Below are 18,775 nucleotides of genomic sequence, written 5' to 3' on the forward strand. Positions count from 1 at the left end.
GGGAGAGGGAGAGGGAGAGGGAGAGGGAGAGGGAGAGGGAGAGGGAGAGGGAGAGGGAGAGGGAGAGGGAGAGGGAAGAGAGGGAGAAAGAAATGCTAAAAAATAAAAACAGTATTGCATAAACATATTCATACCAATGCTGCATGTAATTACCCAAAGAGCCAAAATGAAAAAAATCAACTGATGATATTTGATCAAAACCAATGAGATTTCAATAAAGTTCACTAATTTTTTAATAATCTGCTAAAAAGAGGGGGTAAGTAATTAACTATTCTGTATATGAAAAAATATTTTGCAGAAAAATTAGTTAAGTGGCTTGATCTGTCACACCAATTCTGAACTGTATCTACTGAGGATTTCACTGTGAAAAACAATGTCTATGTTCTATAACTCAGAAATGACTTATTATGTTTCTGAAAATAATATAATGCACCGCAACTGTGCTTGCTTGGAATATGTTTGTTCTAGGGCAATAAAGATCAGACCTTTCTTCCTTCAACTCTTTCTTGGGATTTAAACTGTAATTCTTAAGATTTTCCCATTACTTGTCTAAACCAGTGTAATCCCTGACTTCACTCTGAATGTGTGTTCTTATAAGTACAGATAAGTGAGGTCTTCATCCTTCATCAAGGAACCTTTTCTTTGTAATAGACAGACACCACTACAGAAAACCACACTAGTGAAAATGTGGAGTTATGGAGCCCAGTCCCAGAAGATACATCTCCAATACAAACCCTTCACCTAACGCTCAGGGAAAATTTTGGAAGAGGCATAGAAAGATTCTAAGAGCCAGAGGATCAGGGAGTTTGCTAGATTGTGTCTCCTAGGAACATCAGAAGCTATACCTAACTGCCTAAACATGAGTTGAACAAGGACAACCAGGAAGCATCAACCATCCACAAAGAAATACAAACAACTTAGGAGTGCTGGGAGTGGGAAAAGTCTTCTCCAGGGAAAAGCATACAAATTCACTCAGTGGTTATGCAATATAAAATGGTCATTCTTAAGAACACATATATAGGTAATATTATAAAGACTGATCAGTTTGTACTTATGTATTTAGAAATATATATGTATGTAACAACAGTTAATGAGAAGAGAGGACATGAATTTGAAAGAGAGTAAGGAGGGTGTGGATGTTTGAATGGAATTGCCCCTAATAATCTCAGAGGAACTCGAACTATTAGGAAGTGTGGCTTTGTTGGAGTGGGTATGGCCTTGTTGGAGGAAGTGTGTCACTGTGGGAGTGGGTTTTGAGGTTTTCTATGCTCAGGATACTGCCTAGTGTTTCAGTTTACTTCCTGTTGCCTACAAGATGTAGGACTCTCAGCTGTTCCTCCAGCATTACATCAGCCTACATGCCACTATGCTCCCTGACATAGTGATAATGGGCTGAACCTCTGAAACTGTAAGAGAGCTCCCTAAATTAAATGTTTTACTTTGTAAGAGGTGTGGCCAGCAATAAAAACCCTAACAAAAACAGAAGGGTACATGGGAGGGTTTGGAGTGAGGAAAGGGAAGGAGGAAATGATGTAATCATATTACAATTTCAAAAATAAAAGAATTAATTAAAAGTATGTATGTAAATAGAAGTGAGTACGATGTAAGTATGTGTTGTGTATTCACATGTATACATGCTTGTGCATAAGCCTATGTGGGTACATGAATCTACACGTGCATGCAAATCTTTCTGTGTGTAGAGATCAGAGTAGGGTATCCAGTATCCTCTTGTACCATTTTCCACGTATTCCTTTGAGGCAGAATCTCTCATTGAATCTAATAGTAAGCTGTCAGCCAGCAAGCACAGTGTTCTCTGTCTCTGCCTCACTCAATGCTGGGGTTATAAGTACTCTCAAAACCTGTTACCTTATTACATGCCTGTCGGGTTCTTCACACTTGAATAGCAAACCTTTGTTTTACTTCAAAAATGATTTTATTTATTTATTTATTTATTTATTTATTTATTTATTTATTTTCTATTTATGTGTATGTATGTGAACCTGCATGAATGTATATCACATGTTTGCTGGTGTGCACAAAGGCCAGAAGAGGGCACCAGATCCCCTGGAACTAGAGTGACACCAGGTATGGGTTCTGAGAGACCTTCCACAAAACCAGCAAGTGCTCTTCAGTGCTGAACACCTCTCCAGCCTGAAAATACAGAATCCCAACTCACCTGTTTATGATGCATTGAGTCTCAGTTCTCTCTCTCTCTCTCTCTCTCTCTCTCTCTCTCTCTCTCTCTCTCTCTCTCTCTCTCTTTCTTTTTACTTTCCTTCCTTCCTTCCTTCCTTCCTTCCTTCCTTCCTTCCTTCCTTCCTTCCTTCCTTCCTTCCTTCTTTCTTTCTTTCTTTCTTTCTTTCTTTCTTTCTTTCTTTCTTTCTAATGGAATTCTGGACCCCTGTCTCTGGGTCTCCCTTTTTTTCCCCCTCTAAGGATCTCAGAGGACACTTGATGGAAGTCTAAGATTAAGTGAAATGAAAATAGAGTAAACAGAGAAGGAATGAACCATGGACGAAGTGCCCAAAAGATCTGGCTCCCTCTGAAGAACAGCAGAGCTGAATTTTAATAAGCCTCTGGGCCATGGAATGTCCTGAGAGCTACGTCTTGGAGTTGGAGATGTCCTGCCTTCTAGATGAATTCACCTACATCCAACATCTAGATACACAAACTCTCAGTCCAAACTGGGAAGGAGCTGCACAGTGTTACAAGTTGAATTGTTTCACAGTTACATAGTTGTTCAATCTTAAGTCCGTTGATGAGAATATCAGTACCCAATCTCCATCTTAAATGTGCACTGAACAACAGCAGCTTTATGAGTTCACCCTGCAGAGTTTCCCAGACACTCTAATGCTGAGCTAAAAATGTGTGATAAAAAGTAACTGGCCTAAATGCATAAATAAAGCATAAAACACATTTGATTTCACATTTGAATACAATTAATTATTCAAATTTAGGAATGTGTAAATATCAAATATTTGATTTACAAATAGGAGGGTCACTTCTGGGTCTATAAATGCTTATTTCATGCTGTCACCAAAAACAACAGTTTCTACTTTTTCAAGACAAGCAGATCCATTCTATTTTATTCTTTAGATAACCATAGAAATAGTTGCCCAAATCTTCCACAAGCTACACAACACATCTTGTTCAGAAGGAAGTGTTTATAGAATTTGCTCATTCCTGGCATTTTTGTAGACAAGGATAATTACAAAGCAGTCACCACAATAGATTTACAAGGAAAGAAAAATCAATGGAGTTATAGAACGGTGCATTTATCAACCCCTAAGCCCCAGGTAGCAATTTTATATAATTAGATGGGAGGTAGACAATTAATAGGTGATCACTTACACTCAGAATTAATGTTAGACTCTTTGTCTATAATGGCACCCTTTATGCTCCTGTGTCATCTATGACATGCACCACAAGCTATGGGTTTCTGATGTCACTCTTCTCAAAATTGTCTCTACTAGAAATTTCTCAGCCGTATGGAAAGGAAAAGACAAATCATAAAGCACTGCTCCAAGTGGCCTCTGAGAGTCTCCATTAGAATGTCATGTCCGTAGCCGGGCGATGGTGGCGCACGCCTTTAATCCCAGCACTCGGGAGGCAGAGCCAGGCGGATCTCTGTGAGTTCGAGGCCAGCCTGGGCTACCAAGTGAGCTCCAGGAAAGGCACAAAGCTACACAGAAAAACCCTGTCTCGAAAAAAAAAAAAAAAAAAAAAGAATGTCATGTCCGAAAAAATACATGTGATAAGAGAGATCTGTGGGGAGACACAGTCAGAATGCTGCCGTGGGAGCCGTAGGAATCATGCCACGAATCTCAATGGACAAGTGGCCATATCAAGTCACAGCTGGCAGCTGCTGGACAAGAATGAGTGTGCCAAATATGAGCATAGGCACCTGTGTGTCTTCATCCCTCTTAGAAGGAAAAAACTGTTCAGAGAGCAGCAGGGCAGGCAGTGCAGCTAAACACAGTGTCAATTTAGCTTCAGATGTGCCTTACTGCACATCTATCTGGACAGCCCTATAGCATGGAGAGGAATGCCTATTTACTAGCTGCCAAACCTTGGGAACAGCTAAAAAACTTGTAAACTATGTTGGTAGAGTGAGAAGGGAGAGAGTGGTTTCTTAGTAAGCCCTCTTCTGTTCTTATTCTTCATTCTTCCTGGTTCTAAGGAAAGGATTTAAGCATACTGTTTGTAATCTCAATAGAAACTAGTTGAAGAACTAAAGACAACAGACATATGCTCTTGGCTCTGGAAAAACTGTCTTAGCAATTGGGTTGGGTCAGAACTCACAACACGGGATGGTGATTCCAGGCATGAAGGAAACTGAGATTGAAAGAAGTAGAGGGAGATGTTTTCTTGAGTATTCTGACACATTTGCTTGCAATTTTAATAATTCACTATTAACCTATATGTCTGAATTGCTTCATTTTTTTTCTCAACTATTGGGGTTTCCAAACTACTTTTCTGACTAAGTTTCACTGAATATTTCATAATATTCCACTATAAGAAATAGAAAGTCACCACTCCTTTGTTGAGAACTCACTGCTAATTGCTGCATAGGATTCTGGTAAGTTTGCAATCCAATATTTGTTGCTTAAAATACGATATTGCTGATTCATCTTTTGTCTGTGATTCATTAGTGTTCAGATCGCCGCATCTAGGATGTTCTTGTAAAATACTACCACTAATCATACTGGAATTTATATATGAGTATGTAATGGAATACAGCCCCAAACATCATTTCCCAAATTATTTGAGAGACACAGAAACCTGGAAGTCTATATATCAGGGACTTCTACAAATGTTCAATGGCTGTATTCCTTAGGGATGCAGATAAAGCATATTAAATTTGTCCTACTTTACTGTACTCTTTCCACTCATATTTAGTTCATCCAAACAACCTATTTCCAAAGTCAACCTATTTCTATTATCATATGCCTATTCAGGAACAGTGATATCATATTCAAATCTGCTCTGCTTGCTAAACTTGCAGTCCAGTGCTATTTCTTGCTCACCCACCACAAAGGTGGCTTCTGTTGAGCAGGTTGAAGAGTTGGGCCCACATCAATTGATCATCCCTCTAGGTAATACATAGGCCTATAGAAAAAAAGAGTTTCATTGGTTTCCCTTTTATTCATGTCAGGAAAAGCATCTGGTCACTCCATATCTAAATTTCAGATCACCTTTTAATTGAAAATGATTCTGAAGACCAAAGAAGTGTTTTATTTACAAAGCAGCCACTCCTCTAATGGATTTCAAACTTTTCATCAGCAAAATAGCAACCAATCTATATTTTGTAATCAAATTTCTATGTGACAATTAAAAATTAAAGATGCAAAGTTTATTATACATCTGAAATATATTTAAATGTAAGTATCTCTTTAGCCTTGGCATGGCCTTCCACATATGAAAATGACCTAAATGTATTGTGACTAAATTATCTTGAAATAAAATCCATGCTGATTTTTTTCAATGTCAAGATAATTTGTCTTCGTTCTAAAAAGATATACTAAGAAAGTCAGTATTCTATACTTTTGCTAGTTCTAAAAGAAAAATAGAACTACTGAATCATGACACTTCTTATTTCTTATACTGAAGTCCCCTAAACTTCTGCCTTCTAACAAAATTACCATTAGTAGTGAAGGAGTTAAAAACAATGTATAAAGACATTCCTGGTCTAGCCAAACAAATACATGAATAATAGATGACCAAGGATCTTCCGTATGATGTAGGGACTGTGAAATGTTATAAAACATTAAGTCTCCTACTTGTGAAATGATTCAACAAGGCTCACATGTGAAGGATCCCTGAGGACAGCTCCATCTGCGTACTTCCAACCACAGCTCTCTGTGAGATGAAAAGGCTGTTAGGGGATCTTGGCAGGCTCTTAATGGTTCCAAGCCTTCGTCTAATGCTTCTTTCTAAGAGGCCCTGCATTTAAGCCATCCAGTCAATGATGTGTTTACAACATTCAGATTTTTAGTATGTGAGTACTTCAAGGCCAAGGAAGAGTTTCTTGTCAGACAGCAAAAAGGATTAGGAACTGCAACTCTTAAGGAGAGAAGACACTTGTGAGTACAGATCCCATTGGGATTAACAGGTTATAGTGGGCAGCAAGAAAGCTTGCCAGAAGTAGTTCATCAGCTAGAGATAATGGAGCGTGCAAAAAGCACAGACTCCATGATCCGCAGATAGCTTGTTTTTCAATCTTTTGTTTCAAATGCAACAGGGTACCTCTTGAGGGGCTCTAAAAATAGATGTCACTAATGAGAAAAGCTACTTTCTGTTGAAATTGCAACCCAAACAAAAGCTGTTTCCAAGAGCTCAACATACCTAGGTGGGACTCAAGTCATCTGCATCACATTTTAAAAGTCACATTTCATGTCACAAAGTGGCTTGCTCAAATAATTACACTTTGTAACATCTTTAGCACACGCCCATTTATTTTAATGCAGTCATAACATTTCAGAGTTCTTTTTACCAAATTTCTACATGTTATGATACAACTGAAAGCATTATATGCCTTCATGCATTAGAAATGTACAAATAAGGAAAGTGAATCACTTCAATGCACTCCTTAATTTTTTCACATTTCTGTTTTCTCATCTATAAATGACAATATAATAATAATACCTGCCGCATGAAGACATTTTAAAGAATGAAGCCAAAAAAAAGGATGTAAGTGAATTTGGGTCCATATTGTATCAATGACTTCTTTTAAAATTTCAGACAACGAATATTATACACTAAATACCTTTTAGTGTATGCTTACTAAATCATCTTCTTGCAATCTCCTTTAAGGTTTAATATTTACTATTTAATGTGGAGACAATGGAAAATAGTAGTTCTTTCCAGCCTGAAAAGCCAGATGTGGGTGTAAAAAGACATTTGAATATCTTTGATGTTGATTCTTTGACATCCTCATGGGAAGAACTAATTAGGACCAATAATGCAGGCAGGTCATTGGATATTGGGGTTAGTCCTTGCTCATGGGAGCCAGTCAATACAAAATAAGCAGAAATGAGTCTCTCATGGGGAAGGATTCTTGTTTTAGCCAGTTGCCTAGGAATGAGACCTATGAACTATTATCAGTTTCTGACTTCCTTACAGATCACTTAACTGCAAAATATATGAACACTTTAGAGAAACCTGAAAATGATTATGCAGGGGTCAATACCACAATTGTTTAAATATATGCAGGAGTCAATATTGCAATTTTTTAAAATAAAAGCTTGTCTATTATATCTCAATAATTTTATAGATGCACTCAAAGAAATAATGAAAATAAGTAGATTTCACATTATGTTTTCCTTACATGAATTAGAATGCATTAATTAGTTGTATGAAGAATTAATTAAAAGCTCTTTAATCAGTTACCACTCACAAACAGAAAACTGGCCTTCTGATGAAAGACTTCGTCTGGTGGTAAGTTAGTAAATATTTAATAATGGGTTCTAGAAGACAGCAGGGTAGCCTGATTTGTGACATTTGTATACTTGCATATGAAAATACTTCTCCCATAATAGAATTTTTGCTTACCAATATGATGGCACGAGATACAAAACTTGGATGAAATGTTCAGTAAGCTCTCATTTATATAAAAGTTCTACCCAACAGTACTGTAAATATAAAATAACACCCAGATGGTAAATATGTTGACTATTGAATATGCATTACTTTTATTTTAAATAATTTAATTATAGCTTATGTAGTTAATCTTTAATAAAGCTGTGTTTAACAATTGGCTTATAAAATTTCTGAAAACCTCTTAGTGAATTCTTCCTAGCTGGGACAAGCTAGCTCTAGCACCCAATTGCCTTACCTCACTATTGGCCAGCTAGGGAAAAAAAAGCTAATGTGGAGCAGAAAGAGTAGAAACTGAGGCAAATTTTCCATTCTAAAGGATGTTTAGAACAGAGATTTCAATGCTGAAAGGGAATGTGCATTTCTATCTTGTAACTAAAGACAAATCAAAAATATATTCTTTTCATAAACTACAATCTGAAAGATTTCCTTCATTAGGAATTTAGGTTTTAGGAGTTCAGTGTTGTGGTACAATTCCAGTACTTATTAGGCAGGGAGATCATCACAAGTTTGAAAACAGACTGGACTACATAAGACTGTATCTGAATGTGTGTGTGTGTGTGTGTGTGTGTGTGTGTGTGTGTGTGTGTGTGTGTGTGTTGAGTTATATTAATGTCTATTACATACTGTGCCTATAACTAGATGGGCATTTCCATGACAGGGCATTCACAGTCCATCTTCCATTTTATTTGAGGATCTTTGCAAACTATGCCAAATTTAAAACATAGATTAGTTTGTTTTATGAGTCATATTTGTGTTACCTTAGCACTCACTGCAAATCACTGCTAAAGAATAATCCTTGAACCCAACAGTGACAGTGCACACCTTTAATCCCAGCACTCAGGAGGCAGAGGCAGGTGGTTTGCTATGAGTTTGAGGCCAGCCTGGTCTACAGAGTGAGTTACAGGACAGCCAGGGCTACACAGTGAAACTCTGTCTCAGAAAACAAAACAAAAGAAAATGATCCTTGAGGGGAAATGATATTGTTGTGGATGCATGTGTTGCTAACAGTTTCATCTGAGACTGAAATATTTAATCTTGCAAGGAAAGCTCCTTAAGCAGGAAGGTAAACAACTCGAAACAGCTTCAGGAAGTACCTGAAACTGAACAGATTCTCTAGGCCCCTCCTTCTCAGAGTAAACAATAAAAGCCAAAGGTCCTTCTCCAAGGAAGTGAAGCTGAACTGCAAGGAAGACTCTCAGAGGAGCAGAGCTAACAAGGCAAAATGACTCACAGAGGAGAAAAGCTGCAATGATAACTTGAGGCCAGACCAGCTGTCTGGAAGAGGTTCAGAGCAACTGAGGCACCACCTGGAAAGGACGCTCTCCAACATGTTGAGCTGCCTGCAGGCTGTGCTGTATGCTCCAAGCTCACAGCTTTGTGAACTGTCTCCCATGCTGGGGTGGGTTTTGGTGATTCAGCTGTCTTTGAGTCATTTCTGTGCCTGTAAGTAATTTCTCACTCATTTTCCTGTAAGTAACCCCAACAAATCTCATTGGTTCACCAAACAGAACTTTTTGACAGTATCCATACTTTGGTCTGTCCAGGGTGTCTTATCTGGGGTGAGTAGATATATGTGTTGAATCTCTCCAGGGGAAAAAATAAAGATTTGCAGGCATTAATATAAATTCATGTTAAGAGGATTAAAAGCATGAATCTTTGTTGCACCTAAAAATGTATTTTAATTTTTAAGCTTATCAAATATTCGTCAAAGAGTATCCCTGAAACTGAAATTCAAAACATAAAGATTCACTAGCCCACTCGAACATGTGGTTCTTGCAGACCTTGCCCTTCTCTCCCATTCCCTCTGCCTTGCTAAAAAAAACCATTAGATTACATTTCTAAAGCTAGCCACCAAGGTCTATTTCCATATTTGGCCACTTCCTCCTTCTGAGGTTACCAAGGTCCAGCTATTGAAGTATTACAATCCAACAATCAGAAACCACTTTGGTTCACCTAATTAACACACCCAATTAAAATTAAACACCTCATCCTAACATGGGGTTTCCCCCTTTACCTGCCATTTGTATATGTGCCAAGTCTGTCTCCTCTACATCCAGAGGCAGTCCTTTGCCTTCTGGGACAAATACCCTTTTCTCCATTTCCCTTGTTTCCTTCCCCTTCTCCCTTGTCCCCTATCTCCTCTACCACTGCATTCTAGCCCATTTTAACAGAGACCTTTAAGTAACTTAGAGACTGCTGGGATTTCTCCCTACAAAATGGGGGATGCAGATTTATATGAATGAAAAAAATAATTCTATATCACTGGGATAACTAAGGCAACTGGTAGCTTAATAACAGAAATTTTATGATCTTTTAAAGGAGTTATATTACAAAGATATCATTTTAGGATTATTAAGTAAACAAGCACACCAAAGATAAATGCATCCATTGGCAAGACAGGGAAGCTAAAGGAAGGACTGGGGAAGAGCATAATCACAAAATAAGTTTGAACCAAAAGAATATGCAGTATCAGTCAATGAAATGAAACCTGTAATAAGTAGGTAGAACTCAAGAGAGAAAATAACTGACAATATAAGACTGTTTGTCAGGAGGCTTACACCATGTGATGTTCAGAACTTTCTGATAAATGCCTATCAGAAAAATATATCTGTATTCATCCCAACTAGGCTTTTAATCCTGCAGCCCTTAGTTTGAGATCTACAGACCACATAGTAACTATAGTTAATGATAAGTACTAAGTGTTTAAAACATGCTGAGAATCTAATTTCAAATGTGTGGACTTCCAAAACAAGTAAGTGAGGTGATTATTCTAATTAAGTTATTTGAAATCCTCCCCATCATGTAGCTACATCAAAATATCACATTGTTCACATAAATTTGTACAACATATTATTTGACAATTAAAACTGATAATAAAATAAGGACTTCAGTTTGCAAAGCAAAAATAAGAATATTCCTTGATTTTACACACATGGTCCAAACTATCCTAGAGTACACTGGAGAAAAATCTTGAGAGCCTTAACATCAAGTAAACATTTAAACCATGTATTATGAGATTTGAGGATTGTTATTAAAAGAGAGAGACAGAGACACACAAAAGGAGACCCCAAACCTATAACGACAGCAATCCTACCATGGTAACAAACTATCCCTGGCCTGGCTTCTACAATGGCTCCTTCCTAATGGAGTGAACCTCATTCAGACTACACTGAGAAAGAGCACAAAATTTGACTCACATAACCTGGATGTCATGTGTTTCACTAGTGCTGGGATTGAAGGCCTGTACCACCACACACTGTTTTCAGCTTTCCTTTCATTCCTTTTCACCAATGGAAATTTAGCTGGGTTCAGTCTTGCCATGAGTTCACCACTCTTTTAATTCCATTTCCCAATTTGTTTATCTCCTTGAATACAGGACTTAGCTCTATTCCTTTTCCTGGTGCTCCTTTTCCCTTCCAATTGTATGTTTTGTGTTTTACCTTGATCAGCTTGCTCATTTTCATTATAGATCTTCATTAGAGTTAACACTAATAACCACATAACAGAGTCTATACTACACTGTTTTGAGATTTCCTCTGCAAACAGAATGAATAATCCAAATTAAGAGTCTGCCTCAGACTCTTTGGAGAAGGGTAAAAAGCAGCTACATTCTTCACCAAAATATCACAACAATCTCTAGACAACATACTAAAATTCTCCTCTGAAACCTCTTAAGCCAGGGCCCACAGTTCAAGTCAGCCTCAGCACTACTGTCTTCCATGTTCCCACTCGTATGGCCAATTAAACAGTGCTTAAAGCATTCCACTGCTTTCATAACCCAAAGTACCAAATGCCAAATTACTACAAATAAAAGCATCGTCAGGTTTATCCCATCAATACCCTAGTCCCTGGTCTCAACTTCTGTCATAGTTAGGGTTTCTATTCTGTGAAAAGACACCATGACTATATCAACTCTTATAAAGCAAAAGCATTTAGTTGGGGTAGCTTTTATTTCCAGAGGTTTAGCTCTTTATCATCATGGTATGACATGGTTGTCTGCAGGCACACATGGTGGTGGAGAAGTTACAGAGTCCTATATTTTGACTCTGTTCCTCCAGAGAACCCTGACCAATACAGTTCTCATTGTTACATTTTCATACATAGAATGTATTTTGATCATATTAAGCCCCCTATTATCCTCTCTTGACCCTCCTCACTCCTGTTGCCATTTTCTCTTCTCAGATAGTCCCCCTCCTATTTTGAATTTTTTTTGTTTATATTTGTGTTTGTTTGGTGACCAAAGAATTCAATTAGTGATGCTTATATGCACATGGATGCGGGCTTAGTTGTGGGATCATGGGCACCATTGAAGAAAAATAACTCCTATTCCCCAGCAACCATTAACTGCCAATAGCTCCTCATCAGGAAGCAGAGATCTTTGATTCCCTCTCTGCTAGCAACAGTGAACTGATTATAACCCCCCAGGTAGTGTTTAAATGTTTTTAAATAAATGTTAATAAAATGGCAGTCTTGCACTTCACCTAATCAAAAATAAATAAATAACCAAAAGACACAATTGTATCATCTTTGCATTTATCTTTACTGTTACTGGTGACCACAACTCCTATAGATTTCTTTGTTCTTGTTTTTTATATTTGTATGATGCTTATGTATGTATGGGTGTAGATAAATATGTATTTGCATGTACAAGTGTGTGACCTTGCATGTGCAAGATAGAGTTGGAGATAGGGAGTCTTCCTCTACCGCTCTCCGCTTTATATGCTGAGGAAGAGTCCCTCATTTAACCACTAGCCGGCTTTCGCCAGGGATCCCCTCTCTTCACCACTCATGTGCTGAAATCACTGGCGCACCACCAGCTCATTTGGTATCTCTGTGGGTGCTGGGGATCCAACCTCCAATGTTCACCCATGTACAGCAAGTAGGTTACTGGCTCCTCCCCAGAACCGTTTTTCCTTTTGTATTTTTGCTTTTGTCTTGAAATGTCTGGTCTGGTTTTTTTTTTGTTTTTTTTTTTTTTTATTTTTTGAGGCAAAGTTTTAGTGGTGTCAATGGTGTTGATTTTGTTTTTTGTCTGGTTTTTCTGTCAAGCTGTTTGTTCTCTCTCCTTGGTTAGCTTCTTCTTCTCTGATCACCCTGCATGGAGTCCTGTTTAATGACTACTCTCATTTTTCCTTTACCCTCAATCCCAAGGTAATGTAATCCGGAGTTTCAAATATGAATATTTCCCATGATTTTTAATTCAAAGACTTAGTCCAGTCTATTGTCAGAGTTTAACAGTCATAAACCTGGTAATCAGAATCTTGGAGTTTCTAAACACGACCTTTTGTATCACCAAATACTTCTGCTTGCCCTGCACATGTGCATACACATGTCCTTCATCCCACCTCTCATCCTATGGCCCTTATTTTGTAACAGCACAGCTCATTCTTCTGTATTTGATGTGTAGGTCAGCCCTCAGCCTTGGCTAATGCAAGGTGATTTCCAGACCAGACACAAAGTCTCATTATCAGCCATAAATTAATTTTCCTAACCTTTTTAATGTTTCATAGGATGAACCAGAATATTGAAATAAAGACAACAAAAATTAAGCATTACATTGCAGGACTAGAGAGATGGCTCAACAGTTACGAGTACTAACTATTCTTCCAGAGAAAAAGGGTTCAATTCCCAACACCCTCGTGGCAGCTCAAAACCTCCTGTAACTTCAGTTTTGGGAAACTGGATGCCCTCTTCTGACCTCAGCAGGCATTGTATGTTTGAGGTGCACAGATATACATGCAGAGCACCAACACACCTAAAATGAAATAATCCTTAAAAAGGAATTATACTGTACAGAATAAAGAGAGGTATTTAAATTAAACCATGTAAAACAAAATTATCATTATATCTACATTATAAATTAAATGTATTTCCATACTGACTGTCCAGTATTTCTGGGAAATAAGCACGATATTTCACAGGACTTAATTCAAAACTCACCACAGATATGTCAGCACCGTTCATGCACCAACGGCGCATTTCAAATAATTCAAATGCATTATTTGAGCATTGAATATCACAGGTGCTCTGCTTCCAATGCTTGGAAGGTGGAATAGCAAGTCTTGAAACTTTGCTTTCACTGTGAGCAAATAAATGCTAATTTTCTTTAACTGGGGAGATTGCTCTCTAAAACAAAACTTATGACCCATCTATATGTTAATAGCTGCTTGTTTAGGCAAATCTCTTAGGGTTTCTGTGACTATAAACATGTCATCTTACTTTTGACTTTTCATGGGCTGATTACCAGCTCTGACAATAAATATAGCTCTCACTGTAAAAGAATACAAAACATAATAAGCTCTCCAAGTAATGACATGCCAAGTTTTATTGAACATGCCTTAGAGTCTGATGTCTGTGATGCTGAAAGATGACTAATACTTTGTGGTAGCCATGCCTGCCTGCTGTAGGGTAGTGTGTTCAACACTTTTCTAAAGCAGCTCAGAGAACATGTTTCTGCAATGCCATGTGGAGGTGATGGTAGAATTTAAAACACACAATTAAGGTTCATTTAAATACAGTGACTAAAGCTGATTTAGCATACTATGATTGATGTTCTTTTTAGCTGTAGACCCTACACACCCAGTAGTAGAATACTTGCTATTATACAAACACACCGCACCACGAGTATCCTTATGTAAGATGTACTTAAAAGTTCTTTGGTGACTTGAGAGATGAATGGAATGGTAACAAAACACCTTTCCTAGGAAAAATCACTTTACAAAGTTTCCTGTGCTCTGTTTTTTATTCTTTACATCTTCTGTGTAATCTTGTCTGGTAACATCAGAGCATAAATGTGAATTTCGGGGCAAGCACATAAGTTTGCATGGAGAAAAGGCAATAATGGAAACTAGCCACAAGGGCAAAGAGAGCAAGGTAGAAGACAGATTTCACAAATCAAAGTTCATCAACATTAGTCACCTAAATACGGCAACTTCTCTCCAGTTAGATTTCCCATTCTGAATCTTTTTCACTCAAGAGGGAATGAAGTTCATATGAAATGGAATTAGATTACCCAAAATTTTCCATTTTTTTTTTTTTTTAGGAGGAGGCCTTGGGCTATTTATGTGGTGGTTTGCAGCTGATTCATTTTACTATATGAATTCCCTGCATCAAGTCTGAACAACAAATGGCATCCCCTCTTTATATCGGAACTTGTTAAGGTTTCATAATCCCCATCTTCCAAGAGTTGGTTGGAGTAGAGTAAAACATGAAAGGGAGAGCGGAGAGCTGTTTTCAGTGGGAAATGCACCAGGCCTAGGAAGCTGGTGTCCTTTCACTGGTTTCACATGGCATGCTGGAGTAGGCTAACATGAGCTCAGAGAGTTTATTTCTTAAGTACTCAAGATATCTGTGAGTCAGCTGTCAAACATAACCATTATTGTATATTGAATTATACAAATTTAAATAAACCATAATCAAAACACAAGTACTAAAATATCTAAAGTTCATTCCTTTATAATTATTTTTGCCATATTCTTCTTTATCTATGCTTTTGAAGTTGTTTATGCCTCTTATTCAATCTGGATAGTAGAAATGCTATATAAAAGTTTACTTGTAACTGGCTGAACTGGGAGTACTTATAACAAATACATTGGAAAATGTTACAAATTGGGATATGACTTATTGTACACTGAGCAATGATCTTAATAAATTTGTGAGTAAACATATTTCAATAATGCATACTAAAATTACAAGTATGTCATGTCTGTAACCACATTGTCAAATGAAATTCATAAATAATCTTTCAATGTCTGAAAATTATTATATAGTTCAGAAAAGAATCTGGTCATGGCATTGATGAAATTCTAATATTGTTTCAGTGTCTTCTTTCTCCCTAAAGCAAATATAAATATTAATCAGTATTCATATCAAAACTATGAAGTCAAGAGTTTCTCAAACTCAATAAAAAAATCTTCCAGATGTAATTTCAACTATAAACCCTTTATATAAGCAATGCTATCATGTGTGGTACAATAACATAATAGAAAAAGTGTGCTGACTTTATTTTTTATTTTTTTATTTTTTTATTTTTTTTTGTCAATTTGACACACACTTGAAAACCTCAGATGAAAAAAGAACTCCACCAGATTGATGATTGATGTGGGAGAGTCCAGCTCACTGTGGGTGGTAACTTCTCTGGGCTGGTGGTTCTGGGTGTGTATAAGAAAGCAGCCTAAGAAAACCTTGGAGAGAAACCCAAGAAGCTTCATTCCTAATGGCTCCTGTGTCAGTTTCTGCTCCCAGGTTCCTACCTGGAGTTCCCACCATGATGCTGGTGATGGATTATGATATGGATTGTACACTTCTGGTCATAGTGTCATAGCAATAGAAACTCTTGCTGAGACAACACATAAGCGTTCTTTTGAGTGGGATCTAGTTCTTACATGCTTATAGTCACCCCTCTGCCTCTACCATAGTACAACTTACTTAGGGGGAGTTTAATTTTATGAGTTCCTCATAGACAAATTAGTGAAATGAGTATCTCCCAGAGAATAACTTCAGGAGTCAAAAGAAATATTTGCATAAAAATGCTATATAGACTGAGAATGTAGGCAATGCCATAAATTCAGCAACAATGTTTCTGCTCCTAAGTGCTAAATACTTGTAGTGTTTACAAAAAATAACTTTGATCCTAACTTCATATTGCTTGGAATGATTAGACAATCACGAGATGTTTACATAAATAGATAAGAATCGAGGGTTAAATTTATTCGGTTTTCTAAAAAGCCAAGTTCATTTCTAAAAATCACTGTATAAGTCGCCCATTGACTTTTTTTCCCTAAGAAGGTGAAGAAAACTCACATGAAGTTTTATGTATTTCAAGAAAACACAATAAACACGTTTGGTGTGTGTTTCTCATGGCGCAGAATGGGTTGTCCCACAGGCTTACGAATGTGTCTGCTTTGCGTGGATTAGAGGACAATGAACACATAGAAAATGAATCTTTGGGGGAAACTGGCAAAATTGGAAAAGTGGAAACGTTTAAAAATCTCGAGGGAACAAGGACTAACTCATTATTACATCTCCTGGTTAACGGGTTAATGAGCCCTGCAAGAGCTACAGTAGGTAGGTAAAGTTCGCGGAAAGCTTCTCCCTGGCTTGACTAAATTCCCTAGTTACACCTTTGAGGTTTGTGACAAAACAAATTCAATGCTTAGCAGAAGGCCAGTGTGGTGGGGCACCTATTGGGTTGGTCCCTGCCCTGGGGGAGGGGGGATGTCTATTAATCTCACTCACAAAAGTCTGGCACAGTAGGTTGCAGCCTTGACTTCTGGTGACCACAAAACAGACCACAGTGTCGGCCCTGATAACAAAAGGGTCGCGAGTATTTGCCTAAAACCAGAAAGGTCTTTTTCTTTCCACCCTGATTTCCAACTTCCGATTCCACTCACTCCCTGGGCAAAGCGCCAAGCCAAAGAGAAGCCCTGTCCACTCCCCAAGACAGCTGTCAACCGGTCGTAGCCTGAACATAGCAGCATTTCAAGACAATCAAAAGCAGAGATGAAATGGCAGAGCCTTGAACTTGTGGTTCCCAAGCACAGCCGCATCTTCCTGGAGTCCTGGACTCCTTAACCATCAACTTCCAGGGGCTGAAAGTAAAAACCTCCAGAAAGCCGAGGTTGCTGCTGTCTCAGAAGCTGACTGTCCCCAAGCACTTTCTAACTAAACAACATTCTGTCTCTTGCAAACCGTCCGGATAAGAGCGAGCCATGAGCCCCAGCATAACTTCAGCAGGATTTCGGAGGGTGCACAGGCCAGGTGTCCGAAAGAGGGGCGGGGAACTCACTCTCCCGGAGCGCCACCCCAGCTGCCCTCGGACCTCGTGGCGGCTACGCAGCGCACCGGACCAGAAGTAAGACCGCGCCCTCCTGCGGGCAAGAGCTACTGAGCTGGAGACACAGACATCCTAGATGGGACAGCGGAGGTTGGGGATCCCTCCAGTGTGTCCTGCGCGCTCACGGGTCCTTAGCCCTGAGCTGCAGATCCAAGGAGGGACCTCCACAAGCCGGTCCGGGAGGACGGACTGATCCCAGAACCGGGACTCAACCAGGCACTTACCAGCTGCAGCGCGCAGAGACAGATGAGCGAGCAGCGCCCGGTGCAGCAGCCCATGGTGTGGCCGGCGTCCCAGCAGCGCGGCTCCAGAGAGGTCTGCGAGCTCAGTCAGCGTTGTCTGTGACTCCAGAGCAGCCCGCTTTGCGCTTCCTGACTGCGCGCAGGCTCTGGACCCCGCGGCTAGCTTTCGGCTTGCAGCAGTCGGGCTGGGGCTCGCCGCCGCCTTTGTTAATCTGCACGCAGGGCAGGCGGAGGTCAGTGCGGTGCTCTGAGCTGCTCGATTGCCGGGGGTCCCTGCCTCCTAGCGCGCCGGTCTGTTTCTTGGGGAGGGGGAGCAGGGCGGGAGGGCGGGGGACCAAAGAGGCTACAGCTGGTGAGTGGGTGAATGCCTTTTAGGGGAGGGGAGTGTGCTGGCGGTGGGCGTCTGGAAAGTGCGGTGGGCTGTCTGAGTAGGCGTGTGAGCTTGTGAGCTTGCCAGTCACCTCTCTCTCTCTCTCTCTCTCTCTCTCTCTCTCTCTCTCTCTCTCTCTCTCTCTCTCTCTCTCTCTCTCTCTCTCTCTCTCTCTCTGTGTGTGTGTGTGTGTGTGTGTGTGTGTGTGTGTGAGAGAGAGAGAGAGAGAGAGAGAGAGAGAGAGAGAGAGAGAGAGAGAGAGAGAGAACGCCACTGGGGAGGATCGCCTTGGCTTGTTAGGAGTCTGGGGAGAGAGAAAAAGACTGTGAGAGAATGAGAATGAATATGAATGAGTAAGAACCTGGGAAGCCCCCAGGGATTTGTGTCCCTGGTGCCTGGAGCAATTGAGGGAGTCGCAGGCCATGCGTTTTCCCTCTGGATGGGAAGAGTGGAGTGGAGGCATCTGCAAAACTGGGAGCTAGGTTTAGCCAAACGACTTCCAGGAGGTACTGGTTCAGTTTGGTGTATGAAGAAGAAGTGTCCAGAGACTTGAAGCTCAGAGTGAAAGCGCTCTACACAAGGCAAGGGCAAGGTCGGGCAGTGGATGCAGATGCGGAAGGCAGGCAGGAGCGCTGATCACGATGCTAAGAGGCAGCTCAATAAGGGTCCTAGCGTGCAGCTCAGGGTTCGGGTAGTGGTCACTCCCCCACCACACCCCCGCGCAGGGCG

The 18,775-nt window shown here is 39.6% G+C and overlaps 1 protein-coding gene across 1 annotated transcript in view; it reads right to left on the reverse strand.

Annotated features, from left to right (window-relative positions):
• Nkain3 (sodium/potassium transporting ATPase interacting 3) overlaps positions 1-17,771 on the reverse strand; it is a 675,857-nt gene extending 658,086 nt beyond the window's left edge. The window contains exon 1 of the mRNA XM_006979266.4: positions 17,659-17,771. Coding sequence (XP_006979328.2) covers positions 17,659-17,712 — 54 coding nt within the window. The 5' untranslated portion in view covers positions 17,713-17,771. The remainder of the gene's footprint in view (positions 1-17,658) is intronic.
• Between the last annotated feature and the right edge of the window lie 1,004 nt (positions 17,772-18,775).

The sequence above is a fragment of the Peromyscus maniculatus genome, chromosome 2 (assembly GCF_049852395.1).
Source record: "Peromyscus maniculatus bairdii isolate BWxNUB_F1_BW_parent chromosome 2, HU_Pman_BW_mat_3.1, whole genome shotgun sequence".
NCBI lineage: Eukaryota > Metazoa > Chordata > Mammalia > Rodentia > Cricetidae > Peromyscus > Peromyscus maniculatus.